At 50.7% G+C, this 27986-nt stretch overlaps 1 protein-coding gene across 5 annotated transcripts; it reads right to left on the bottom strand.

The window, feature by feature from the left end:
- Nucleotides 1-156: 156 nt before the first annotated feature.
- Nucleotides 157-16335, bottom strand: Tlcd3b (TLC domain containing 3B). 5 transcript variants are annotated; one of them, XM_006508164.2, is made up of 9 exons: nucleotides 16196-16335; nucleotides 13375-13491; nucleotides 13065-13259; nucleotides 11983-12082; nucleotides 10422-10552; nucleotides 5282-5365; nucleotides 2676-2910; nucleotides 1480-1575; nucleotides 161-1164 (listed from the first exon to the last, which is right to left on the bottom strand). In XM_006508164.2, the coding sequence occupies exons 5-9, from the start codon at nucleotides 10544-10546 to the stop codon at nucleotides 877-879; spliced, it is 828 nt and encodes a 275-aa protein (XP_006508227.1). In that variant the 5' UTR covers nucleotides 10547-10552; nucleotides 11983-12082; nucleotides 13065-13259; nucleotides 13375-13491; nucleotides 16196-16335; the 3' UTR covers nucleotides 161-876. The 5 variants fall into 5 exon arrangements, with proteins under 5 accessions (NP_081160.1, NP_084254.1, NP_001139819.1 ...); NM_026884.1 differs by lacking the exon at nucleotides 16196-16335 and having other exon boundaries at nucleotides 157-1164; nucleotides 13065-13187; NM_029978.1 differs by lacking the exons at nucleotides 10422-10552; nucleotides 11983-12082; nucleotides 13065-13259; nucleotides 13375-13491; nucleotides 16196-16335 and adding an exon at nucleotides 6164-7073 and having other exon boundaries at nucleotides 157-1164.
- Nucleotides 16336-27986: the final 11651 nt, after the last annotated feature.

The raw sequence follows: 27986 nt of genomic DNA, 5'->3' as shown, positions 1-27986 counted from the left end.
GCTGCAGGCGCGCGCACACACACACACACACATACACACACACACACACACACACACACACACACACACACTTTCCCCCTTCCTCCTCAGTAGTTATGTAGTGACCCCTCCTTCTTCCTCCCCACTTCCCAGCCCCCAAAACTGGACCAAAGGGTCTTGCTGGCGTTCAGGAAGATCGTCTTTATTAGCGGTCTGTAAAAGCACCTCCCGGGGTCTGTGGCCCCCAGACTGGAGGAAGCCGCGATTGGCCTGTAGCACCAGGGACAAGCCGGGGCCGAGGGCTAAATGTGCCCCTGACAGAAGGGACTGGCCTGGCGCCTGTCCCCAGGGCTGCTCAGCGCTGGAAAGGTTGTAGGGGAGCAACTGCCTTCCTCCCCTCACCCCAACAAATTAGTTTGATATGGGTGAATAAATAAAATGGTTCCTCGGACTGGTCTCCACAGGAAGGGGCTGTGGGGGTAACTGCCCTGTCAGGGCCCAGGTGGGGGGAGTTAGGATGTCTTCTCTCTCCCGGGTGATGGGGAGCAGAGAAGGATTTGCAGCAGCAGGGCTAGGATGTCCTTGGCAGCGGGGCCACCCTTATGTCCCTTGACTCCTTGGTCCAAGTGAGCCCCATCTCCTCCCTTCCCCTTTCATTTTGTTAACACAGAGGCAAGAAGGGGTTCGTTACCCCGGTCCCCTCTCTTCCTGCCTGCCAATCTGACCTCAGCTCCCGAGGGAATATAGCTTCTCCTTATTCTAAGTCCATCTGTCTTGGGGCTGTCAAGGAAAGGGACTTCTGGCTCTCGTCCCCCCCCCCCCAACTCACACACTGATTACCCCAATGCACTGTCTCCACAGGGGCTGGAGGGGGGGGAGGGTTTCCAGGGCCTAGCCTCAGTCCTGGGTCTGACAAGGAGAGGGTGGTGGGGAGCCTCGGGGTCGGAAGAGGCGGCAGGCCCCGCGGCAAATGAGGAAGAACCAGTAGAGCTGGGGTGCGAGGAGCAGTGCGGCGCCCAGGTTGACGTGGGCCGGGATGGCCATGGGCACTGAGAGCAGGGGCAGGCCAGCGTGGCGCCCGTAGGCCCAGTACAGGTAGGGGAAGAGCAGCACCCGGCAGCACAGGAAGCTGAGTAGCATCAGGGCTCCGTTCACCTTGTGCAGCAACGTGTGCTGCTGCTTGTACTGTGGACGAGAGCAAGGAGGTAGGGTCCGGAGAGCCGGGTTCCCTCCCCACCCACCCCTCTGCCTCTGGCTCCTCCCCACAGCCGCCCCCTGCACGGGACCAATGTTCTTGTTCTTATTCTTGCTTTTTTTAAGACAGAGTTTCACTATGTAGCTCAGGCTAGTCTCAAGCTCACGATCTTCCTGCCTCAGCCTCCCCAGTGCTAGTGTTAAAGGAACACACCACCACGCAGAAAGGCTGCAGGGTCTTTAAGGAATCCCTCAAAGTCCCCGGCCAGTGTCCACCCCCACATGCCCCTCAGATTTCACTCTCACCTGAATGAGGATCTTGCCCAGGCAGACGAAAGGAGTGCTGACCTCGGCCATCAACATGCAGCCTAGAAAGAAATCTCCCTTGCCTTGTCGCCACACCTAGGGGAAAAGGCAAAAAGCCTGAGGAGCCGCGCCTACCTGTATCTCTCCCCACAGAGATTCTCTGTGCTCTCTCGCTTGTGCCCCTCCCATCTCTCTGTGCACGTGTGCGTGTGTGTGTGTGTGTGTGTGTGTGCGTGCACGCGCACGCGCTCGTGCGTGTACATGCATATGAAGGCCAGAAGTCAGTTTCCTCAATTGCTCTCGATTTTATTTTTTTGAAGACTCATCTTCCACTGAACCTGTAACTCACTCATCTGGCTGCACTGGCTGGCCACCAAGCCCAGGGACGGGTCTGTTTTCACTACCCCAGACCTGGGATTTAAGCACACACTAGCTTTTCAAGACTCTGGTTCTTGTGTTTGCATAGCAACCACTGACTAAGACATCTCCATAGCCCTATTCCTCCCACCCCCCAATATTCCTTTTTGTTTGATTGTTTGTTTGTTTTCTTTCTCCTGTGTCAGGGTTTCTCTGTGTAGCCTTGGCTGTCCTAGAACTCACTCTGTAGACCAAGCTAGCCTCAAACTCAGAGATCCACCTGCTTCTGCCTCCTGAGTGCTAAGATTTAAAATGTGTGGTTTTTTGTTTTTTTGTTTTTTTCCTCCTTTGGACGAGAGTCTCATGTCCCCCATACTGGCCTCAAACCCACTATGTAACAAAGGATAACTTTAAACTTCATATCTTCTTGCTTACACTCTCAAGTGCTAGGATTATAAATGTGCTGGCTTTACAAAGTGCTAGAAATTAAACCCAGGTTTCACACATGCTAAAGAAACACTCTATCAGCTGAACTATATCCTCGGCCCAGACAGACACTTAGTCCTGGATTATAGACACTCAGTACACTCTTTTCTCCTGCCTACAACCCTGAGGACTAAGAAAGCATGCCTTACAGAGGAAGGATGGGTCTCACATACAGGTAGCCAATGCTCTAAGGTGCCCACTCTGACTTCTACCTCTTAAAGACTCTGGGAGGAATGCTGCACCAGAAGCCCCACCCCAAGTCCTGCCACCAGGGACGCCCACTCTGCTGTGCTGGCGTGCTGGGGCTTTTCATCCCCCACCCAAGTCTCCTGGCTCCAGAAGGAAGGACTCACCACTGAGAGTGGGAAGCACACCAGTACCATGGCCGCGTGGTGGAGCACCATGAGGAACTCCTTGTGCAGGTAGCCGCGTACCACAGCCCAGGTGCTGCCCAGGGCTCTGGGCGTCCCGTCTTCCCCTCCGTGCCCTTTAACCTGGTGCTTGTGCCAGTGGCAGAGGAACATGGCATAGATGTCATAGATGAAGTAGGGAACTGCAAACTGTGTATAGGCCGAGGACAGCCAGTGCCTGCAGGGAGGGGAGAGAGAAGCGGGTGGGCAGGGTCTCAGCAACCCCCAGGGCAGGATGCTCAATGGGGGCGAGTCAGGTCCATAAGGGCTCTCATAATAACTCTGAGTTTTGAGTTTCAGATGCCAGAACTGAGGGATGGTATATGAGAAACCGTCCAAGGTCAGACGGTCTCTCAGATGGACCTCACAATCCCCAGGGTGTCTGTCTTTCTCCCAGTGTCTCTGTCTCTCTCCTTCATCCACCCTTTTCCTCTGCAGTATCATGAGGAGAGGAGACCAGAACACTGCAGATCGAGGGTAAGGACAGAAATGAGCGGAGGCAAGATACAAAGACATCCCCAGTTAGGAACCAATGAGGAAGGCCCAACTCCTATAGCCACCCTGTGGCCCAGCACCAGATGACATAGCGGCTCTCACATACCAGGCACTACGCTGGCACTTAAATATTTACCCAGCAGCAGCTTGTTCACCTCTCACGAAACCCTGTGTTATGGAGAGGTTAAGTACTGTAGCCAAGAGATAACCACAGGAGTCCTTGCTCGGCCCCACTGTCTCGAGAAGGTCAGAGAGTTGGAGCCGGTCCCCAGGGCACCAGAGGGGCTGTCAGTGCAGCCTGCCTTTGCTCCAAGGTGGCAAGTCTATTGTTAGTTCAGGTATGGCCAGCAGTAAAGAGAAACTGCCGAGCAAAGATGCCAAGAACAGAGAGAGTTCTACAGACTTTGGAGTAAACAAATACGGGAAGCACACAGATACGCAACTCTGCGCTTTTTTTTTTTTTCTCTTGAGTCAGCACAGAAGCTTTCTCAAGTCCAGGAATCCTCAGTCAGGCCTGGGGTGGGGATGGGAGACAGAAAGGCCCAGAGGGAACAGAGCAAAGAGCTATCCAGCTAGCCACCATACACCAAGTGAATGCTGGTGAGAGGGTGTGGTGAGAACAGAGCCAGCAGTGGCTTACTCAGGTGGGCTGACCTGGAGCAGGGGACAGCCCTCTCTCAAAGGGACCCATACTGCAGTGTTGTAGAGGGATGTGACCAGGAGCCAGAGTCAGGTGGCAGGGAAGAAGCAGCTAGCTAGAGACAGCAGAAATACAGACAGGACCCAACCGTGCTCAGGGAAGGCTCAGAGCGTGCCTAGGGATGCGTTGAGGGATGGAAGCCATAGGACTCTGGGATGTGAAGAACTAGAAGGGACTCAGCCCTTGGTTGACAAGTGAGGGGTTAGATTCCATGCCTGCTCTCTCAGCAGTTAGGTGCTCAGAAGGAAGGACAGCTGTTGCCCCTGGATTAACCCTGATCCTCCCACCTACCTAAGGATTAAAGGTGGAACAAGGCCAAGAACGGACTTGAGGTTGGGAATGCAAGAGCCAAAAGGTGACCTCTAGCTAAGAATAGGTGAGAAGGAGGTGTCCGGCACCAAGCTTCTCTGGGACCCTTTAGCTGGGGAAGTGGTTGGGAGAGAGCAAGGGGAAGTCACATGGCAAAGGATCCTAAGAGGTGAGCCTCAATACGATGGAGCCAAGAATTGTTCTAGGCACTTAACACACTCAGCTCCTCCCTGCAGAGCTGTTCTGGGGAGGAGTGTGATCTCACTATAAGTCCTAGGAGGAGAGAATTCTCCCATAGGAAAAGAAGAGACAAACATACACCAGAAGGTGGATGGAGACCAGGGTCACCCAGATGATGTCCCCTGAGGCCCAAAGGACACTACAGAAGGGCATTAGAGCCAGAAGTCATGAGTTGAGGAAGGGCATCCTGGGCTCACAGCAAATTTGCCCACGGTGAGCAGGGGAAAAAAAAAAGTGCAGATCAGCACCACGGACAGGGCCCGTGTCCCCTTCACCCTCCTCGGAGCCACTGCTCAGGCCTGGGCCTTTTTGGCAGCACCAAATACTGCAGTAGCTGCTAGTGCCAATTTTTGGCCTCTTCACCCCCAACCCCCACGGCCTGACCCTCTGTGGCCTTGCTGTGTCATCCCTTTCTCTTCTGCCCTGGACCCGTGCTGAGGCTCGTCATGGATTCCAGAAGGAGTGGAGGGGTGAGCCGACATGGTGAGGAGACAGTAAGGGGCTGGATAGGAACAGAGTAGGAGCGATGCAAGAGTTGGAGAAGACATGGCTGGCGTTCAGAACCTAAGACAAGAGCCAGGAAGCTGACCAGGAACTGCTCTGAGGATTTCCTTTGATCTCCTACCCCTGCTTCCTTGCTCCTGACCTTTAAGACAGGACAGGATAAATTTATCCTTGGTATTGAGTTGCAGCAATCACATGAACTTTCTTGATCCCGAGTTTAGGGACCACTACAGATCTGGGGGATCCCAGGTCCCACATACAGACCGCTGGGACCTGGGCGGGGTGGTCCTGAGGCACTCACTGGTCATCTATGATGTGCTTGCAGGAAGTGGAGACTATGTAGCCAGCTGTGGAGGCCATGATGGCTTGGACAGAGGACACCAACCTAGGAAGACAGAGGAAGGAGTGACAATCAGGTGTGCGTCTCCCGTCTCTGTGTTGTGGAAACCCTACCCCTCAGGATTCCACATCAGCCTCCACCTAAGCCAGGCTTTCCCACCATCACTTTCAGCCAAGCTGCGCTTAGCTTCCATCCTCAGTTCCCGCCTCTCCCAGCCTTCTTCATTCCTAGTTTGTGCCAGTGGAATCATCTTCTTCCCAGGACACCAGGGAGGCGTCCTGAGGTGAGCCAGTGCCTAACAGTGAGCTCTCTCTCCCTGGGGAGGGAGGGAAGGGACCCATGAGGGCTAAGGGAGTCCCAGTTGTCCCTGCACCCAGACACCATGAGGCTCATACTTAGAGTCACTGGCCCCAGTGACCCCAGCCCCCCCCCCCCCCACACACACACTTTCCCACTATTTTCCTGATTCTTACCATGGCCCTCTTCCTGGCGGCCCTATTCTAGAGATATACAAGTTTCACTGTCTACTTTTCTACACCTTGACCCCCAAACACTAGCCCTGAAAAACACAGTCTTGCCCCTTGGCTTGCTCCTGGGTGTCTTGTGGGACTGTTTAGTCACATGCTGCCCTGCTTTAGAGGGAGGATAGGAAGGTGCTAAGGGAAGCAAGCTCAAGCTCAATAGTAGTCCAGATGGCTGGGTTTCAATGAGGTCCAAGGAGGGAAGGAAGCTTGGATGTAACCTACCCACCACTACTGAGCCCAGGGGCGTGCTGGGGTCCCTTCCCCATGAAGCCTGTTGGAGAGAGAGGGGCTGAACTCTCGGGGAAGGCATGCCATTTACCTGGCGGAGACAATGACTGCGTCGGCCTCCTCCCAGCGCAGCTGGGGCAGCCTCTGGAGCGTGTTCTTGGATAGGAGGAAGAGTCCGGGGAACACCACCCCCCCAGCCACCATTGGGGTAAGCATGGTGACTTGAACCCGGGCAGGGAGACCAGAGGGTCCAGAAGGGACAGGAAGGCCAAATTGAGGGAGGGAGTTGGAGGTGAAGAAGGGATTGCCAAGCCAGAAAGGGAGAGAGAAAGAGGGAGGGGGAGGCACAAAGGGGCCAGGGCGGGGACAGGATGGGACAAGAGGACCAGTTCAGGGCAAGGGAGAAAGGGACTTCAATGAGATTGGGGACACAGAAAGAAAGGGCTAGCTAGGTGGCGGGGGGGGGGGGGGGACGACAGAGCGCTGGTGAGAGGATGGGGAGAGACTACCAAGGGAGGACTTGATGAGAGGACCAAGAGGGAGAGGGGACAGGAGGAGGAAGATGCAGTGGGGGAGGGGAGGGAGAACCGCGGCAGGTGGGGGGGGGGCTTACGTGGAGAGGCTGGGAGGGCCCAAGGAGGCGGGGTGGGGGACGGTGGTGCCAGCCCTGAAAAAAGGGAGGGAGGAAAGGACGGAGCGGAGCGGAGCGGAGGCGCAGCTGGGCAAGCGGTCACCAGTCAACACCGCTCTCCCGCCACCACAGGCTACCACCTCCTCCTGCTGCTGCCGCTAGAGCCCCGCTGCCCTGTGCAGACACCGCACATGGCATTATAGAGTTGGTGCCCAGCCCCCTGCCCCCTCTGTGAGGAGGGGGAGGGGGAGGGGAAGCCACCAGCTTGGGGAGGGTGGGAGAGGGGGAGGGAAATGATGGCACCGACCAGACACCAAGAAACCGGACCTGCAGCAGCGTTGTCTCCCATGCAGCTCTGAGCCACAGCAGCGGCTGCGACAGAGATGGGGGGGGACAAGGAAAGAGGGAGGGGGAGGCCCTTAAAGAGACAGGAGCTGCAGTGCAGGGGGCTGCTGGGGACAAGGGCTTAGGGAAAGGATGGCTCTTCTCTTAAACCCCCCCCCCCCCCCGGACACCTCCACCTAGCAGGAGTACTGAGCCGCCTTTCCTGTCAGCACTTTAAAAATGTCTGGCATTTCCTTCTGCTGGTGCTTATAAACATAAATGGGTGTCCCTCAGTGGCCTGCAGGGATCTCAGCTTAGGGGTGCTCACTCCAGCCAAGAAGATTTCCTGAAGAAAGCAGCCTGAGTAGATGGTGTGTTCCCTGAAGGCACAGATAGGAACAAGCCATTTCACGGTGTCCTTCAGACCCACAGCCCCCTCCACCCCGCCCGTCCGCCTCTCCAGTCAGAGGGAGTGGAAACTACATCAGTCACCTCGCTTGCACTCCGACTCGCACCACAACGAGTCACTCCCTCAGGAGTGTGGCTCACTATTGTGACAGCCCAGGGGGAAATCTATGCTCCTATGCTCTTCAGAGGTCAGGGGATAGCCCTGAGGTGGGAGCCAAGGTTCCCCAAGATCAGAAAGTTAAGATGTGACAGGAACAGAGCTAAGTGGGAAGAGATGGCTGGCTGTCAGAGCCCTCCAGCATGGCTTTGATGGCTAGCACCAGGGCACTGGGAGACAGGAAGCAGTCATGTAGACCTGGTGGCACTCCAGGAGCAGGAGGATCACTCCTGGTAGCCAGCTTGGGCGACAGAGGAAGTGCTCGCCTGGGAGAGAGGGTTAGAAGGTGGGCTTGAAGAGCAGAGGGTGCTTGCTGCCTGGAAAACCCAGTGGAGTTATGGAAGCCGGGGCCCCTCCCTCAGGCCAATGGCCTCCTGGAGTCCCCTTTTCCTTGTTGCCTTGGTTCCCTGTCCTCGGCCACTCCTCAGAACAGTCCTGCTTACACAGAAGAGCCTGGTGGCTGGCTGACTCAACTTCCTCCTTTAATCCAAGGGGAAGAGCAGCCCCGTGCTTTGGCCAGGGTAATTTAGGCCTAGCACACAACTACTAATGCTCACTCTCACATGGCCTCTTAGAGCCTGGCCTTTCCCAAACCCATCTGTCCTTCAGACTTGTATATCATGGGGACTGACACCTCACTGTAGCTTGAGTTTCTCACTGACCCTGAGATGAGCCTACTTATCTACTGACAACTGACCTTTCCAGCCCACAGCCTACTCCCTCTGCGCCCTAGAGGAAGGGGCCAATTCGCTATTTTGTGCTGCCCTCTAGTGGCAGTCTGTGGGAGTGGCTGAGGGAAGTCTTGACACCCGCAGGAGTTGGGGCTACTATTAGAGACCTTCGTAGACCTGGAAACCACAGGGGAAGAGGTCCACTTTCCCAGGTCTTACTACAGACTGAGCATGGTTTATGTCAATGCTTCTTAAGTCTTCTAGGGGTTGAGGAAGGAGAAACCAAGGCTTAGAGGGTTTATTAAAGTGTCAAGATAACATAGCTATGTTCATTATTAGTAAAGTAGGATTTCAAGCTTATGTTTGCTTCACTTCAGGAAAATCCAAAGACAGTGGTGACAGGAGGCAGAGGAGGCAGAGCCCTGGGGTGCACAGGAGACAGAGGAGGCAGAGCCCTGGGGCTTCCAGGACAACCAGGTCTATACAGCAAAATCCCGGCAAAAATCCCAGGCTAGTCAGGAATACATAGGAGACCCTGTCAAAAAATAGATGCACTTAGCCTAGCTTGAGCTACTAGATGAAGGGACAGGCCTGAAATTCCAGCACTCAGAAGGCTGAGGCAGGAGGCTCACTAAGAGTAACGGGATAAAACAAAATACAAAACCTTTCAAAAGTTAGAAGATGTAACCTGGGCTACAGAGAGAGACCCTACCTAAAAAACAAAACAAAAAATAACACACACAAAAACAAAACAGCAAGGAACAAAAGCACCAAGGCTCTAAGCTGGGGCGGTGACATGGATCAGAACGTGTCTGTGAACACAGACGTGGTCAGGGGATCCAGAGCTGACTGTGGATAGCACAGGCTGCAGCAGAACAAGACAGGTTTCGGGTTTGTGCTTTTGATTTTCGTTTTTCTTTTCTGGGGATTTACAGAGTCTCCTCGGTAAATTCTGCCTTTGAGGGCTCAGGAGCTACCTAGCACATCAGGGGCTCGGGGCTCCATACCCAGCATTGAAAAGAAAGAAAAACAAAAACAAAAACAACCCTGAAGCACTGCTTTCTGCACACCCCAGTCCCAGCTCCACCCCGGCATTGTTCACCTTTATAGTAACAGCCCGAGGGCCCAACCTCTCCCACAAATACATTTTTTCCCCAGTATGATGTTGCCAGCAGAAGATAGTATCTCCTTAAATTCTCGTCTGAGTTGTCGGTTAAAAAGCAACCACTTAGCCGGGCGTGGTGGAGCACACCTTTAATCCCAGCACTTGGGAGGCAGAGGCAGGCGGATTTCTGAGTTCAAGGCCAGCCTGGTCTACAAAGTGAGTTCCAGGACAGCCAGGGTTACAGAAAAACCCTGTCTCAAAAAACCAAAAACCAAAAACTAAACCAAATAACAACAACAACAACCAAAAAACCACTTTCAGGCCAGTGGGAGGACTCAGCACGTTAAAGGCGCCTGTTGCCAATCTGAGTTCAATCCCTTGAACACGTGGAAGAGAACCATCCACAAGTGTCCTCTGACCTCCACATGTGAGCCGCGCCATGTGCACCCCCTCCGAATAAATGTTAAGAATTCTAAGCCGGGCAGTGGTGGCACACGCCTTTAATCCCAGCACTTGGGAGGCAGAGGCAGGTGGATTTCTGAGTTCAAGGCCAGCCTGGTGTACAGAGTGAGTTCCAGGACAGCTAGGACTGCACAGAGAAACCCTGTCTCAAAAAACCAAAAAAAAAAAAAAAATCTAAAAAAGTAAATAAAGGTTCAATTGTCAGCACAAACATCCCTGCCCAAGGCCAGGTTGGATCATAAAGTAAAGCTCTATCTCTGGGGAAAGCCTGAGATGCAGCTGGGTGGGAGAGCGCCTGCCTGGCTTACAGGCCCTGGCTTGGATTCACATGCTCTCTCTGTGATGCCTGGCTGGAGCCAAACCCCTTCTGCTTCCCCAGGGATCGCCATGCACCTCCTAAGGGTGTCCACAGCCCTTAGACACATGATTCTCACATGTCCCCATTTCCAAATGAGGGACCTGAACTTCAGTGACTTCACCTTTGCAAAAGACTCAGCTACCAGGGCCCCACCCACACTGTCCTGCATCCTGAGTCCACTCCAGCTGCTCTTTAGACTCACCACCAGCTCTGGCCCCACCTTCCCATCTTACTTGGATGCCACCAAGACAGCCTCTTGCCTCTCCATCCGTAAGCTGGTTCGATTCTGCAGCCCCCAGCGTAATACCACAAAGCACAGTGGGAAGAAGACACACCCCAGCAGGAAGAGCAGGGCCATGCCTGTCTGCAGAAGAGAAAGAGGGCCATGAAAACAGTGCTCTTCAGACCCCCACCCGCACCCCAGTCACTGCAAAGACACAAAGGCCCACGAGCCCCACTCCTCATAGTCACTGTAAGTCACCAGGCATGCCTGCGGTCTAATCTCTCTTGGATCCTTGGTGTACTTTTTGTTTGGTCTAAGACAAGGTCTTGCCATGTGTCTGCCAGGCTGGCTTTGAACTCCTGACCATCCATCTCAGCTACCTAAGGTCTAAGGGTGCAGACCTGTGTGCCATGCCTAACTGATTTACTTTCACGTTTATCCGAGATAAGCGGACATACCATTTGTGTGTTGTTTCCTTTGAGTTAGGGTTTTATGTACCTCAGGCTAACCCTGAAATGTCTACATGACCCAAGCTGCTCTTGAACTCCTTGTGTCCCACGTCTACCTCCTCGAGGCTGGGGTTGCAGATGTATAGCCACACACCCTATCACTTTGTTTTAGACCCAGGTCAGATTATTTCAGTTTTCCCTATAGCCCCTGGAGCTGGTCCATATTTCCAAAACATAATATTTTAGTGTTTTATGGTGGCACAGAACAGCAATCCCAGAACTCTGGAGGCTGAGGAAGAAAGGTCACAAGTTGGAGACCATCATGGTCTATATAGCAAGACCCTGTCTTAAAATTAACAAAAGAGAAGGCTGGAAAGATTGCTCAGTGATCAAGAGTACTGAGGGCTCTTGCAGAGGGTCTGGGTTTGATTCCCAGCACCCATATAGTGGCTCACAACCATCTGTAACTCCAGTTCCAAGGGATCTGGCGTCCTCTTCTGGCTTCTTTGGGTATTGCATGTACTTACCAGCAAAACACTCAAATAAAATAACTTTTTTTTTTTTTTTTTTTTGGAGACAGGGTCTCTGTGAAGCCTGGCTCTCCTGAAATTTGTAATTTGTTTTGTGAACCAGGCTGGCCTTGAAATTACAGAGATCTGCCTGCCTCTGACTCCTACATATGGGATCAAAGGTGTACACCACCACAACTGGCTAATAAATCTGAGCTGGAGCTCAGGGGTTAGGAGGCCCTGGGTTCAATCTTTAAGACAGAGAGAGAGAGGGGAGACAGAAATAGACACGGGGTGGGGGAGGAGGACAGAGACAGAGAGAGAGAGAGAAAGAGAAAAAGAAGAAGAAGAGGAGGAGGAGGGAGGGGAGGAGAGGAGGAGGAGGGAGGAGAGGGGAGGGAAGGAGAGGGGAGGGGAGGGGAGGGGAGAAGAGAAGAGAAGAGAAGAGAAGAGAAGAGAAGAGAAGAGAAGAGAAGAGAAGAGAAGAGAAGAGAAGAGAAGAGAGAGAGAAGAGAGAAGAGCAAAGCTCCGAGACCAAATTCCTCTCTCCTGTCACACTCCTGATGTATGTTCGTTGCTACTCCACCTGACCACAGTCCCTGCAGATACACACCCAGTTCTGTGTCGTCTCTTAGACTTGTCACAGGCCTCACCTCTCTGGGACAAAGGTGGGAGGGCAGGGGAGAGGTTGATGTTTCTCCTCAGCAACCAAACTTGCAAAAGATGAAGGGAGGGGGTGTTCAAATTGTCAAAATACTTGAAATTTTAAAACAACATTAAAAGGAATTGTAAAAGACTATTATCCCATAAAAATAAAAAAGAAAGCAGAAACCCCGGAATGCATACTCCACCCCCCCCCCCCCCGACAGGGTTTTTCTGTATCACCCTGGCTGTCCTGGAACTCACTCTGTATTCCAGGCTGGCCTCGAACTCAGAAAATCGCCTGCCTCTGCCTCCCGAGTGCTGGGATTAAAGGCGTGCGACACCATGCCCGGCAGAATACACACTCTTATATATTATTTTTTGCTCGGAAAAGCCTCTCCTCCCATCCACTCAAAGGAGAGAGAGAGTCGGAGTTCCAGGAGCAGAGGAAGAAGATGGAGCCTGCCATTTTGCATCCTTTAAGTGGCTTCCGTTCTACCATAGAAGGAAGGTGTTAAAACTGCTCCCTCCATAGGGGCTTGGACAGGCCGGACTCTCAGCCTCCCATTGGCCAATCTCCTGACACATGACACATGTCCAATCATTTGTTTGTATTCTTGTGGAAAGACATTCTGGTGCCTTTAGGTAGAACGGACCACCCAGAATTCATTGATTCGATGGACAGCTACATTTCAGGGGTGAGGCTGGGACTGTGGCTCAGTGGTAGAGCCTGTCCTAGCATTCATAAGGCCCCGTGTTCTCTCCTCAGCACCTGCCCGGAGCTGCAGAACTTGAGAACTGAAGCAACAGATCACAAAGTCTGGGCTAGCCTGTGCTACACAGAAACCCTACTTCAAAAAACCACAAACCAAACCAAACCAAACCAATGGCCGTGGGAGGGTAGGCCAATGACCAGCCTGCAACGTGGCTTCATCACCATAAATCCAAGCAAATAATTGGGAGTAAAGCCCAGTAGAGCGTGTGGCTTCAGGAAAGGAACAAAAACGTGACCCAGAGAGCATTCTGAAGCTCGGGATGCGCACCCATGCTTACCTGCGTGGAGGATTAGATGTGTCTAAGCATTTTCTTTGTGGTTTTGATTTTTTGAGTCTGGATCTCACTATGTAGCTCTGGCTGGCCTGGAACTCTCAGAGATCCACCTCTGCCTCCCAAGTGCTGGGGTTAAAGGTGAGTTACATTTGTTGGTTGTTATGTTATGCAGATGTAGAAGACAAAACCCTATAGGAACTGAAAAGAGTTTTGATGGTTTGCTGTTTTTATTATTGTTTACTCCTGGTGATTGAGACCATGACAGGCGTCTCCATGCCCTACGACAGCTGTTTTCTTTGGACATGTAGCTTACCCTGAAGTGTGTGGCCAGGAGCTGGGAAGGGTAAGATCCGATTGTCACTGGAACCTTCTGTATGCTTTCATTGCCTGGGTCCTGTCACCAGCCAGGTCCACAGCTACACAGCTTTGTCTGAGATAGAAAAGATGGCAACACAATAATAGCTCACTACAATTTCAGGGAGCCACAGAAATACGTTTATGACGTAGTGCCCGTGTGCTGGATCCACCACTGAATTACCCCCAGCCCAGTTAACTTTCTCCCAGTACTGACTGTCCCTTCCATGCAGTGTCCTGGGATTTTTCCTACATCCCCTGCCAAATGTAGTTCGGGTGATTTCGCAACCTACCAGTGGGTAACGACCCACTTAGGAAAATCTGGGCTTATTGCAATCAACTTTTTTTCATAACTACATCCCTAAGGAAGCTTTCGTTACTTTCTCCAAATCACTGCCTATAAGGAAATTTTTAATAATACATATAAATACTGTAGTTCCATTTGTGTGTATGTGTGAGTGCGTCAAACACATTTTTAAATAGGTCTTTAAATGAAAAAAAAAAAAAAAACAAAACAAAACAAAAAAGTTTTTCACCGAGTGTGGTGGTTCACCACTGTAATCTGGAACTGTCAGAAGATGGAGACGGGAGGACTGAGAGGTTCGCGCTAGCCTAGGCTACATGGTGAGAACTTGTTTCAGAAACACAAAGGCCTGTAAGGTGGCTCAGTGGGTAAACTGTTCTTGCTGTGAGAGCCTAGTGACCTCGTCTGGTCCTCAGAACCCGTGTAAAATAGATGAAAAGAAGCGACTCCACAAGGTTGCCTCTGATGCCCCTGCAGCCCGAGAGCTCCACTCCATAATAATGAAGAATAAATTCTAAAAAGTAGACAGAGAGGGAGGGGGAGGGGAGAAGGGGACTCGTAGCAGAGGGTGGATGTAGTCAAAGGTCAGGATAACTGGTGTGAAGATCTCCTTGGAATCCATCGTTGCCTACAGTGAGCACATGCCAATAAAAACAATGTATTTTCACAGGGTCAGTGCTGCCCATTAGAAATACACAGGACAGCACCGTGACACTCAGGATCTGAGTCATACATGGTCTGCCAGCCAATCAGACAGAATCGGTTATAGCCCCAGTTCAGGGAAGGTTAAGGGAAGAGGATTGTCATAACTTTCAGGTTATTGTTTAAGACATAGTGAGTCCGGGTCAATCGGCTACAGAGTGAGACTCTGTCCTCCTATAACATTAACAGATGATAGATAGATAGATAGATAGATAGATAGATAGATAGATAGATAGATAGATAGATAGATAGATAACAGTATGAGCCAGGCATGATAACACAGACCCTTGGGATGCCCTCACAAGTGGTTGTAACAGTATGTTGCTGCTGGGAATTGAACCTCCCATTTTATTCTTTTGAGACAAAGTTTCAAGTGTTTCAGACTGGCCTTGAACTTGCTATTCAGTAAATTCCAGATCTCTTATGTGTGCCAACAGGTCTGTTCTTACAGCTGGAATTTGAGCCTCGTGATGTGAATTCCAGAGTACAATCTTGTAACCTCCAAATGGAAAACTGTAATGCTGTTGAAAACGACAGGGCTGGAGAGAAGCTTTGTAGTTAAAGCACTGGCTACTCTTCCAGAGGACAAGGGTTCAATTCCCAGCACCCACATGGCAGCTCACAACCATCTAGAACTCCAGTTCTAGGAGCTCCCATCCCCTTTCTGGATTCCATGGGGTCCGGGCACCAAGCAGGACTCATACATGTGAACAGAATACCCATATCATAAAAGTAAAATGACTAAAATGACACATATGTTTTAAGTGTAAAGCCAGCATAATTTGTGGAAAACATTGTAAATCTGGTCAGGCATAGTAGCGCACACCTTTAGTCCCAACACTCAGGCAGATCTCCAAGTTCGAGGCCAGCCTGGTCTACAGATTGTGTTCCAGGACAGCCAGGGCTACACAGAGAAACCCTGGAGAGAGGGAGGGGGAGGGAGAGAGGAGAGAGAGAAAAAGAGAAAGAGAGAGAGAGAGAGAAGATGGCTACTAGAGAAGTATAGACAGGGGCCCAGCAGCTCATCCCTGTAACCCAAGCATTTCTCAGGCTGAGTGAGCAAGGTCATTGCTAATTCTAAGCCAGCATGGGTGCACAGCAAGACCCTGCCTCACAAAAAAGGAGGGGATGGAGATGTTCTTGAGCAAAGTGTGCTTGCTTTTCAAGCTGCTGAGCTGATCTCTCACAGAGGTGAAAGAATCAATTCCACGGAGTAATCCTCTGCCTTCCACACTGCACCGTGGCACACACATAGACACCTGCACTCACACACACAAATCACTCACTTACACAACAACAATACCTTTTTTTTTTAAGGGGCAGAAAAAGCAAAAGTATAGAAAGAAAACTAGGAGGAAGATAGTGTATTTGAGCTGGTGTGTGTGTGTGTGTGTGTATGTGTGTGAATGTGTCTGTGTGTTTTGAGTATGTGTGTCTTTGAGTATGTGTGACTGTGTGTCTCTTTGAGTGTGTATCCTTGAGTATGTGGTGTGTGTGTGTGTGTGTGTGTGTGTTTGAGTCTATGTGTGTGTTCTTACTGAACTGGTATGCCACCTCAAACAAATTCAAGATGAGGTACCGACCACCCACTGCACAGCCCAAGTGTTCCAGGCATCTTTGGCCATGCTTGCTTGTAAAGGAAGAGAGTAGCCACCAGCCTGGGGATATAACCGGGAAGCTTTCTGTCCCCTCAGCCTAGCCTATGAAGAGGCAGTGGGGAGTACTCCTCTCAGGCGACTTCAGTACCTCGCTCCCCTCCCCCAGCCTAACTCACCGGAAACTCTACTATCCTTGTAGACCTTGCCAGAAGGTTCCTCTGGGCCCGGGGGTTACCATTTCCTTTTGCTTTGGGTTCCCTTGTCCAAAGGCTCCCAGGATCATCGTCAGGACCTAGGCAGATGGCAGATCAGGGAGCATGCAGCTGTGGTGTCACCGAGGCTGTGAATAAGTAACACCGAACAGCAAGCAGCCTGTGGTGTCCGTTTCCCACCTGACACTGTGGCCCGGGGCCAGAGTATTCATTATTTAGGGGTTTTTTTTGTTTGTTTGTTTGTTTTTACCTGTCCTGAGTTAGTACAGTTCCAAGCAAGAAAGGAACTGTCTTCCCCTTTCTCCTCACACCAGAAAAGTCTGAGGTGCGGTGAGATGGAGACAGACAACCGTGGATTTACTAGTCTGCTCTTCCGTAGTTTGTCTATGTGATCTTGGCTAAGTTTCAGAACCTTTCTGAGCCTCTGTCATGTGGCCTGGGTCTGAATCCTGGCTTTGCCACTCTCGTGCCAGGAGTACCCATGTTACTCAGTTCCCCCGGGTCTTGGAATGCTTGTGTGCAAATAGAGGCAGGAGCAGCAGCTCTACAAAGGGCTTCTGGGAATGATTCAGCAAGGTAGATGCAAAGCAGAGCTCTGGGTGAGAGCTCACTGGGTGGTCACCAGCAGTGTCTGACTGCTTGTTTTCTATGGGACTTGGGGTTAAAGCCAAAGAGACCCGTGAATGCTTTGAAAATACTCTACCATTGAGCCACCCTGCCCCCAGCCTGTGAGACAGGGTTTTACTGAGCAGCCCAGACTATTCCCAAACTAAGGGCCCTCCCGTCTTTTCCTCCCATGTGCTGGGACCACAGGTATGAGAGCCAGCTAACTTGGCCCCAGTGCAAGTGTGCTTTCTTCATTCCTCCTAAGGAATGTAGGTCTTAGACAAGGGCAAAGGGCTTTCATTTTAGGAATGGTATATATGTGTGCAGTATGTATGTGTGTGTGTGCATGTGTGCCTGTGTCATGTGTGTTTGTGTGTGTGTGTATGTGTGTTTGCATGTAGATGCACTCATGCTACAGCCTGTGTGTGTGTGTGTCTGTCTGTCTGTCTGTCTCTGTGTGTGTGTGGCTGCCTCGAACTCAGAAATCCGACTGCCTCTGCCTCCGGAGTGCTGGGATTAAAGGCATGCGCCGGCTAAGACAATGTTATCTAATAGCCAAAGGTTGAAATTATGAGATCAGAATGATACTTGCTTGGCTCTCTTCTCAAGGTCACATCCAAGCCTGCCGAAGCTTCTTTCACCTGCTGGTCCCTCTACGTGTCCCATCTCTTACCCAGGCCATGATGACTGGGAACAGAACATGGTGTCATCCTTGTCTCACTTTTCTGGGTCAGTTCAACACTCCCCATGGTGCTCTCTGACATCCCCAGCTTTGAACTTCAGGTAGAAGGAGTCATGGCAGCTATTGGCTATGGTAAAGTCAGTGTCTCCCTACCTCCTACTAATGGGATAATGTGGGTAGAAGTGGGGCCTTGGCAAAGTGAGGTGCATATATCATCTCTCTTATTGGCTTGTCTGATGCCTGCCCTCCTACACACTGGAGGAACCAATGGCAGGAACAGAACACCATCAGCAGTGCGTCTGGCCACTGCAGACCATGGGTGTGCCTGGGGCCCTTGCCAAGGCTTGCATCTTTCTGTTGGAAGGGGCTGAAGGCAGGCAGGGAGGAAGCTTGTATCATTAGAGGTCTTTCTTACAGTAGAGACGGAAACCTCATCCTGGTCCTTGAGACTCAGAAAAAAAAAGAATCTCAAGGAGGCAATCTGGTAATGCTTCCCATGAACAAGGCGACCCTGGGGAGGAGCTGAGTGAGCACTTGCTCTCCGTGCTCAGGCATCCCTGAGAAGGCTGGAGGTGGCAAAAGGAATGGCTGGGACCCTGTCAGTATGATTGAAGGCTGAAGGGGCATACAGGACCCAGGGGCTGTTGTGTGGCACAACTTTTGCTAGGAAAACACATCTCAGAGAAGGAGCCCAGGATAGACCAAAGTACAGATATCACCAAAGCCCACCCCAGGATAGGTGACAGCTCACAAAAGCTGAGAACCTGGATCGCATTGCACAGCCTGCACACAGCTCAGTCAGTTGGAAAGCGTTCTTTCTAAATGACTCAGTTGGTCTAAACCTATTGGTCTCAGGAGTCTTCTTTACAGCTTGTCTGCTCTGAGAGAGATCCTCAGCTCTTACTCCTTACTCTGGGAGGGAGGGACCCAGTGAGTCTGGTCAGATTCAGGGACTTCCTGAAGCTGTTGTAAGTTGCTTATCTTCCTGTTTAAAGAGCTTCCTTGCAGGGTGGACAGCTTTGGACCCTTCAGGCACAGACCCTGACAATCTCTCTAGCTTTCTTTTCAGTAACAGAAAGCCCATGGGGCCTGGTGGTGGCAACCTATGCCTTTAGTCTCATCACTTGAGAGTCTCATCACTCGGGCATGCAGATCTCAAGGCCAGCCTGGTATACAGAGTGAGTTCCAAGACAGTTAGAGCAGCATAATGAGACCCTGTCCTGAAAAAAAAAAAAAGATAAAACAACAACAAACAAACAAAAAAGAAGCTCTGGGGACCCAGCCATGGTAAGTGTATCCTGGGAGAGGAGGAGGCGAGTGGTGGTGACACTGTGTCCCAGGCCTCCTCTGCACTTGTGTTTCTGTGTGTGCATGTACATGCATGCACAAGCACACGTGGACAGCCAGAAAGGTTAGGAAAGCTGAGGATATTGGAAGACACCAAGGGAACAGAATGTCTTCATCGGCCAGCAGAGTCGGATTTGGATTTGAGTGGTTCATCAAATCAGTGAGCATTGTCTTCTAGGTGGTGTCAAAGGCTTGGGCTGTGGAAAGAAATCAGAAACAGCCCAGCACTAGCAGTCTGACCGAGGAGGGGCCAGGCAGACACAGAGAAGTCCATACCCTGTGATGAGGCCGGGGAGCGCAGAACCCAACTCAGCACCGATGGTCTGGAGTATGCAACCAGTCTGAAAGGGCGGAGCCGAGCACAGGCTGGAGGGACGAGAACCCTAACCCTAACCCTGTTTATATTCGCATATATGTCCTGGCCTTCCATAGGATGGTAGCAGGAGGGAAAGAAATTCGCTTTACTCTTTTTTTTTTTTTTAAAGATTTATTTATTTATTATATGTAAGTACACTGTAGCTGTCTTCAGACACTCCAGAAGAGGGCGTCAGATCTTGTTACAGATGGTTGTGAGCCACCATGTGGTTGCTGGGATTTGAACTCCAGACCTTCGGAAGAGCAGTCGGGTGCTCTTACCCACTGAGCCATCTCACCAGCCCTCGATTTACTCTTGGAGCTCTGGAGTGAAACCACAGGATGGTCAGGGTGGATGGTGCCAAGTCTGGAAAGCAGTTTTCTCCTGCAGTCGGTGGTGTGATCGGGTGTGAACAGGACCCGGCTGTTCATGCCTGCCATCCGGCACTCAGGGTGAGGCCCAGACCAAGCTACACTATAGCGTGACTTTCAGGACAGCCTGAGTTACAGAATGAGATCTTGTCTCAGCAAGCAAAATACAAACAAAAAAGAAGGAAAAAAAATTGTTGGGTTCAGAACGGAAGCTGAGAAAACTCACTTTAGAGAACGGAAGCTTAAAAATGGAAGTTTTATTTTCTTAGCGCTGAGGGAGGTGGGCAGCTCCGGATCTGATCCGAATTCCTGAAGGGAGACTGTCCAATATTTCTACAATATTTTTATAGGATGGGAACAAAAAGTGACGGGTAACAGGGTAGACTCTTGCATTGACCAATTATATTTTGACATAAAGGGTTAAAAAAGGAGGTCACTTTTGGTGACTGGGCCTTTCCCGGGTCATCTGGTTTCAGATCCTCGCGTCAGCTTTTGCAGCCTGGTCTCCTCCTGGACTCTGGTCTGGAATCTTGAAATGATAAGGGAACAAAGGAGTGGGCAAGTTGAACTAGTCAGTTAAGACTAGTAACACATGTCTTACTTGTGTGCCTTATGGCTTGTGTGCCTTAGTTTAGATAATGGAGATAACAGTATCTTCCTTCTCTGCATCCTTCACTGCTTAACAGACAAACACAAAACATCTGAGGAAGCAGGGTAGGAGTTGAGTTCTGGGGCCTGGGAACATGAGTTAAGTTCTGATTCTGCCATCCAGGTGGAACTCAGTCCTGAGATGGCTGAGCTCAGGAAACTACTCCCTAACAGAAATCACTTTGAAAATAATGCAAGGGCTGGAGAGATGATGACTCAGCGGTTAAGAGCACTGACTGCTCTTCAGAAGATCCTGAGTTCAATTCCCAGCAACCACATGGTGGCTCACAACCATCTGTAATAGGTTCTGATGCCCTTTTCTGGTATGTCTAAAAACAACTACAGTGTACTCATATAAATATAATAAATAAATCTTTTTTTTTAAAGAAAACTGCAAAAAGCGGGGGTTGAGGGGAGCAGAGAGTAATGCTGTTGAAGTGAGACGGGTTGAAAAATATTGATTCTTTCCATACAATTAACGAGGGAAGAAACGGTAGGCTTTGGGTAAGAGGAACGTGGTGCATAGTGTGTCCCCTCACTTGCAAGCCATTTAGAGCATCTGTCCTTTTCGAGGGAGCAGGGGAGTTGTCCTCCTTGTCTCCAGTTAATTCTTCTCTGGTTCCTCTCTGGAAAGTAAAGTTTAAAAACACAGTATGTCTGAGGCAGGCAGTTCTTCCTTTGCAGAAGAGGGAGTGGACCCAGCCTGTCTCCTACGACCTTCAGCATTCGACCAGCATCTCTCCAGGGCCAGCGGTGGCGAGAAGCGTGCTATTTCTGTCTAGTTACGGAGGGAAAGCTGGGAGCTGGCGATTACCTAGGGTCGAAGAAGGCAGGGCCAGTCCAATGAGGCGGGAATACAGTGTTTGGATCTCTGCGGCTGCCGTAGTCGCAGTACTGCGGTCCCCATGGCAACTGCAAGAAGCAGCGCCAACCTTCTGGGCGGTGCTGGCGCCTTGGCGGTTCGGACCTTAGGCGGCGCGGGATCTGTAAACTGCCCGCCGTCGATGGTTGTATGTGCTGTGGCCGCGTGGTCCGAGGGAGCAGGAACCTGGGGGCCGTGGAGGGAGGGCGTGGCCCGGCCGGAGGGGAAGGCGCTGGCTCTCCTGATCCTCGCCTGTCCAGTCTCCATCCGTGGGCCTCAGGTTTCCCACGCAGAACGAGAGAAAGAGATTGGGTACCCCGGATTAAGGGTACTCGATCTTTGAGCCCAGAATCTTCTCTCTTCTGCAGCTCCTGGACAGACTGGCGTTGCCCAGCCCCATGGACGTGAGTCCAGTGCTCTGTGCTCATCCGCCTCTGAGCTCGGACCAGGGGGGGGGCTTTCTATCCAATAAAAAGTCTTCTGGCTTAGGACAAGAGCTGGGAGACAGTGCCCAGGATGGACTTCCCCCCTGAGGTGGCACGTTTCTGGGATTCCTAGCAAGACAGTTTTTACTAGCACTCAGACAGCAGTACAGAGGCCCAGGAGCCAGAGCGAGGAGGGAACCTCTGGGAACTGCTTAGATTTCATCGTGATTGCGGGATAAGGGGTGGGGGTAGAGGCGTAGCCAGGGGCTGGGGTGGGGAAGCTTTGCCCCTGAAATAAACGTTGTTCTGAGTGGAGATGCCCGGGCAGCTGGTGCAGAAAGAAGCAAATTGGAAGAGGGGCCAAGGCTGAGAGCTGAAGGATTGGAAGGTTGTTATGCTGGAGTCAGATTCAAAACTCTGTGTAGAGAAGTATTCCCCAAAGAGCAGTGTTTCCCAGATGACTCTAAAGTGATGGCAGGTCCAGGATCGTGAGTGAGGATGTCAGGGGGACAGGCTGGGGAGTCAGGGTGTTGCTCTATTGCCTTCTCATCTAGTTCTGCATCCCTCCTGGCATCTCATCTCCTGCTCACGGCTTCCTCTGTGCTTCTCCAGGCCTCCCCTGGCCCGTGGAATCCAGCCCCGGCTTCCATCGGCCCTTCCTTGCAACTTCCCACCCCTGCTATCGTCTTCATCGCGGTGGGCATCTATTTGTTGCTGCTGGGCCTAGTGCTGCTGACTAGGCACTGTCTGCTGGTGAGGCGCCTGGTGTGGAAGAGAGGGTAGGCCTTGGGGAAGAGGAACCTGGTGATTAGTGGGGCCCCTCACCTGCAGGTCTTTATCTTGGGACACCTTTGTCATTTAGTCAGAGCAGCTGTCCTTTCCGTGGGAGCAGGGGAGTCTTCCTCTTGGACTCCGGTTAACCATTGTCTTGCCCGTCTCCAGAAATTAAAGTGGAGAGTTGTCCCCTCCCCGATGTCTGGCCCAGATCCTGAGTCTTGTCATCTCCTAGGCCCAGGGCTGCTGCACAGACTGCAGCTCCCCTTGCAGGAAACAAGGTGCCTCCGAGACCCAAGACTGTTGCTGGAGCTGTGCAGAAGCCTGTGACTTCCCTCTGCCCAGTCCCACCCACTGCCTGGATGCCTGCTGTCCTCATCTCAGTGAAGCTGTGAGTTCCATTCTTACCCCAGATTGCTCCCTCCGACCTCCGTCTGATCTGGGCCTTCATTTTCTTCAGTCAGCACATTCATTACTGAGCAGTAACCCTAGGCCAGGCACTGTCCCAGGTACTGAGTCATAGGCAGACAACTAAAAGCAACATAGTATCAGATTGTTTCTGGTGATGAAAGGTACTTGAAAGATAAGTGAATATAGGGTGAAATAAGTGAATAGGCGGGAGAAAGATGATTTGTGTGACAAGCCCATAAGCCCAGTACATAATCAGGGCCTGCTTCCTTTCTCTCTCTCTCTCTCTCTCTCTCTCTCTCTCTCTCTCTCTCTCTCTGTCTTTGAGACAAGAGTTCCTTCATTACGTAGCTCTGGTTGTCTGGGAACTAACTTGCTGTGCACACTAGGCTGTCTTTGAACTCACAAAGCTCCTCTGTTTCTGGAGTACTGGTACTAAAAGTGCACGCCACCATGCCCAGCCCAGAGTCAGGACTTCACCACACCCAGCCCAGTCGGTAGTCTGGACTTCTGTACAAGGTAGTTAAGACTGGGTGTAACATGGCCAAATGTGGGCCGGACCTGGCTCTGATCCCAAGAAAACACCCTCTGTCCATAGGCAAGTGTTCTGTTCCAGAGAACAGCTCCATTGCGCTCGCCAACAGAGCTGAGGATTTGTTTAAATCTAACATTACTTAACTTTTAAAGTTTTGTTTTGCAACAGGGCTTTGTATACTAGGCTGGCCTTAAATTCCTCATCTTGCTTCTGTCTCCCAAGTGCTGAGATTGTAGGTGTCCGCCAAAACATACCTGGCGTAATTTTAATTTTTTTTTTCACTTTTTAAAAAAGTTTTTCTTTTCTGTTTTGTTTCTTTTATTATTTTATTATCCTGTTTGGCTAGTTTAAACCTGTAAGAGGAAAGCAAGGTGGTGGTGGTAGTGGTGGTGGTGGTGGTGGTGGTGGCGGCGGCAGCACACGCCTTTGATCCTAGCACTTGGGAGCAGAGGCAGGCAGATCTCAGAGATTTGGGCCAGCCTGGTCTACAAAATACTTCCAGGACAAATGGGACTACCCAGAGAAACTCAGTCTTGAGAAAACAAACAAATAAATAAAATGAGTTTGTGAGAGGAATCTGTGTCCAATGGCCTTGCCAGAACGTGGCCTTGGACTTTGCTGTGGCCCTGCCACCATTCCCATGGGGCTGAGTTACCTTTTTCCAGATCGCTTTGGCTTTGTTCAGTCTGCTCCTAGGAGTCAACTGTGCTGTTTTTGCTTTGAACACATAAACACATCTCTTGCCCAAGTAGAATTAAATTTCATCTCAGCCATAACCACCTTCAGTATTAAGAAGAGCCATGTGTTCTCTTTGGTTCTGGCAACCTCGGTTCTAGCCAGAAAAATGGCCTTGGACCACAGCCTTTCTGACACATTTGCTCTTTAGAGGTCCTATTCCCAGCAAGCATCCACAGGTTCCAAGATGGCAGAAAATGTAGTTTCTTTTCTTTTTTTCCTTTTTTCTTCTTCTTCTTCTTCTTCTTCTTCTTCTTCTTCTTTTTTTTTTTTCCAAGATAGGGTTTCTCTGTATAGCCCTGGCTGTCTTGGAACTCACTTTGTAGACCAGGCTGGCCTCGAACTCAGAAATCCGCCTGCCTCTGCCTCCCAAGTGCTGGGATCAAAGGCGTGCGCTACCACCGCCTGGCTTTTTTTTTAAATTAAGTTATACTAATTATTAAGCAAGCTGGATTTTTGCTGGTTTGGTTGTTTTTTTCTTTGGTTTTGCTTTGCTTTTTTTGAGACAGGGTCTCACTATGTATACCTGGCTGGCCTAGAATTTTCTGTGCAAATTAGGCTGGCCTCAAACTCACAAAGATTCTCCTGCCTCTGCCTCTTTGGTGCTGGGATTGCAGGTGGGTTTTGCAACAGAAACCTACATTTTTATTACAAAAAGTATTGTTTCCAAAATATTCATTTAGCAGGGCAAAGCAGCAGAGCTCCTGGCTATTGTCAGATGATGCCAGGAGAGGGAGGGGGAGCAGAGAGAGGCGAGGAAGGTACCATTGTTTTAGATAAGCTTTGCAAAGTTGTCTTGTGTGCTGTTACCACCAAGCATTGCTGTTACCACCATGCATTTCCACCTCCCTGGCAAAGATGGACCCTGTCACATAGTCTGCTTCTTCACCACCATATATTGCACCTTGGCCAGGTATCCATGCCTGGACATGGAGATGTATATATACTATTTTGCCCGTCTAGCAGGGGAATGAGATGGCTTAGGGATGGTTGTAGCTTCGCTGGGTAATGCCAGTGGTACATAGCAAAGCCTTGGCTAGCAAATTGCTCCACAGTTTAAGCTGCAACAGAATCTTGGGGGGGGGGGAGCTGAACCACAGGAGACAACAGTTTTTACATTTGTGGGTTTAAAAATGTTCAATGTGATCAACCACCTTGGGTGATTATTTTGGGTGTACAGATTTAGACAGCAGAGTTCCTGTCCTTGGAGCGGTGACCTTCCTTAGCATGGGGGGGGGGGGGGGGCTAACAGACTGAGCCGAAGCAAATTCATAACTCGGATTGGCTGTACTTGGTTCAAATCCCTGGCAGATCTTTTGAGTTTCAAAATAAACGATGAGGGCTGGGAATGAAGCTTAGTTGGTAGAATGTTTGCCTGGTGTGCTGGTGGCAGTGGGTTAGTTCCCAGCACCACATAAACTACGTATGGATGCGGCCTTCTGGTCCACAGGCAATAGGATACATGTGGTATACGAACATACACACAGTCAAAACACTCATCCACATGCAATATATATATATTAAATCATAGGTTCAAAGTGAAGCTACATAGAAAATTCAAGGCCAGTCTAGGTTAGCTTCCCTACCTTAAAAATAAGTATGGGGGCTGGAGAGATGGCCCAGTAATTAAGAGCACTGGCTGCTCCTCCAGAGGACTCTGGTTTGATTCCCAACACCCATTTTTCTAAACCAGAACTGTTTGTAACTCCAAAGGGATCTGAAGCCCTTTTCTGTCTTCCACAGTCATGCAAATACATCCTTACACACAAGATCAATTTAAAATGAATGGGAATCTATGTGGGAAAATGATTATAGTAAGTATGGCCAGGCTGGTGGTGTATACCTTTACTTCTAGCCTCCCGAGGCAGAGGCAAGTGCAAAGTCAAGGCCAGCTGCAGCTGCACAGTGCGAGAGAGGGTGAGGAGCCGCCTTCTTTCAAGTAATCTGCTTCTGGTTCCCCGACTGGCCGGGAAGTAGGCTCTCGGGCTGAAGTTAGGGAAGAAGGAGGCCGTAGGGTCTAAGAATGGTTTACGGTCCTCAGCCCCTGTCTCCTTTCCTGTGCCTACCTGGAGTGAGAAGACAGGGACCTGACTTCGTAGGGGAAAGGATGGTCGAGGCTGACTGGGAAGATCAGGTCTCCGGTCTGTTGGCCCAGGGCTTCAGAACTGTGTGCATCTGATCCTGTCCAGTTTCTGCTGGATTCAGGAAGAAATGTAGAGTGACCAAGGGTAGGAAGTTTGTCTTTTCTCAAAGCACATTGAGGTGCCTTTGTTCTCCAGGTTCCTTACAGTAACAATGACAGCAGAAAGGTCACAGAGCTTGTCTGTTTGGCCAGTGTAGACACTGAGGCCCATAGAGGCTGGAGAGACTCTTGCCTGGGGTCAGATAGATATGCCAGCCAGACCACAAGCCCAGGGTTTTCCTCTGTGGGAGAGACCTGCTTGCTGAACTGCACTGTTAGGAGGATGGGCTTGCTTCCTTTTTTCCCCTACCTTCTGTGTACAGTAAGTACACAGAGACACAGAGCCTCTGTGTGAGGCTGTGCTGACCCTGGGGGCTCAGCAGTAATAAACCAGACAATACCCCTCTGATTCTAGAACTTATATTGTGGTGGAGGGCAGAGGTAAATAAGCAGACAATTACAGGAGTCCGATCCAACTAGTGATCAGAAGGAAGCCTTGCCTGTCACTGCCTCCAAGGCCAGTCCCCAGTCGGCCTGGGCTAGGACTGTAGCTTGTACTTTTTAATAAGCTCTTGTAATTCAGATGCACATTAGAATTAAGAACTGCAGCTGAAGCTGGGCATAGCTCATGCCTTTGATCCCAACACTCAGGAGGGAGAAGCAAATGCATTTCTGTGAGTTCAAGGGCAGCATGGTTTATATAGTGAGCGCCAGGCCAGCCAGGGATACACACTGAGGGGAGAGAAACAGACTGCAGAGGGAAACCAGAACTGTGATGTCCAATGGCTCCTGTCACTGCGCACCAAATCTGCCCCTGACACACTGATGAGTAAGCCCTGTCTGTGTCTGTCTCAGAGATGAGGAAACTGAAGCTCAAAACATGATTTTATCAGGCGGAATTCGCATGCAGGCATTTTTGACTCTAGGGCTTAAGCACTAACCAGCCAGTAAAAACGTCTGGTCCTCCCCTGGTCCAAAGATAAACCTCACTTAAGAGCCTATAGAAACACAAGGTTAGCCCGCTACAGAGTCCTTGTTTAATGTACTTAAACAGTGGAGTTCTTCCAGAAACCTTTGCTTGTGAAAGTCAAGAAATCCATTAGCCAGTTATTAATGGCTGGACTAAACCCTTCCGTGAATGGAGCCAAGAAATGCTTTTAATACCCTCTTTTCTGAGGTAAGGGCTGTGAAGTGTTCTGGCTAGTGGCTCTGTACACAGAGTGATGGTGTGGTCTTCTAGAAACCCACACACCCGACTTGATCTCCAGAGATGCCCCCAAACCACTCTTTCTCACACACAAGAAAAACACTTCTCTCTCCCTTCCACCATTATGCCTACAGCCTTCTCCCCCGTTGGTGGTAACTCGGCCCAGGTTAGACCCCTTTCCCTGGCTGGTCTCCCCCTCCCCCACTTGCTGACAGCTGATCTCACTGGCCATCTGACACCGTACCCCGAAACCTCAGCTGTTGGAAAGGTCATTTCCCTATTCCTGGCTTGGCCCTGGTCTCTGATTGAACTGTGCAACTGTGGCTGTCACTAGCTTTGCTCGTGGCCTTAAGGAGCCAGTGTCTGTCACACAGCCACGCCGGGTATGTCCACTCCAGGGCCTTGGCCTGCCTCCCATCCATGTCTGGGGCAGCTGTAGATCATTTCTGTCTCGGGTTAGAGGAGCCGTGGGCTACAGGGGTGAATGCTCCTATGTCTCAGGACATTATGTCCATGAGACAGACAGACAGACAGACAGACAGAAGAGGCCTTCTTCTGCCTTTGCCTAAGGAGAGTAAAGTGATATGCTTAGGTTAGTTCATGTGGTCACACTCTCTG

This window comes from Mus musculus, chromosome 7, assembly GCF_000001635.26.
Source record: "Mus musculus strain C57BL/6J chromosome 7, GRCm38.p6 C57BL/6J".
Taxonomy (NCBI): Eukaryota; Metazoa; Chordata; class Mammalia; order Rodentia; family Muridae; genus Mus; species Mus musculus.
Note: the sequence above shows the minus strand (reverse complement) of the source record. Positions and strands in the feature narration are given on the sequence as shown.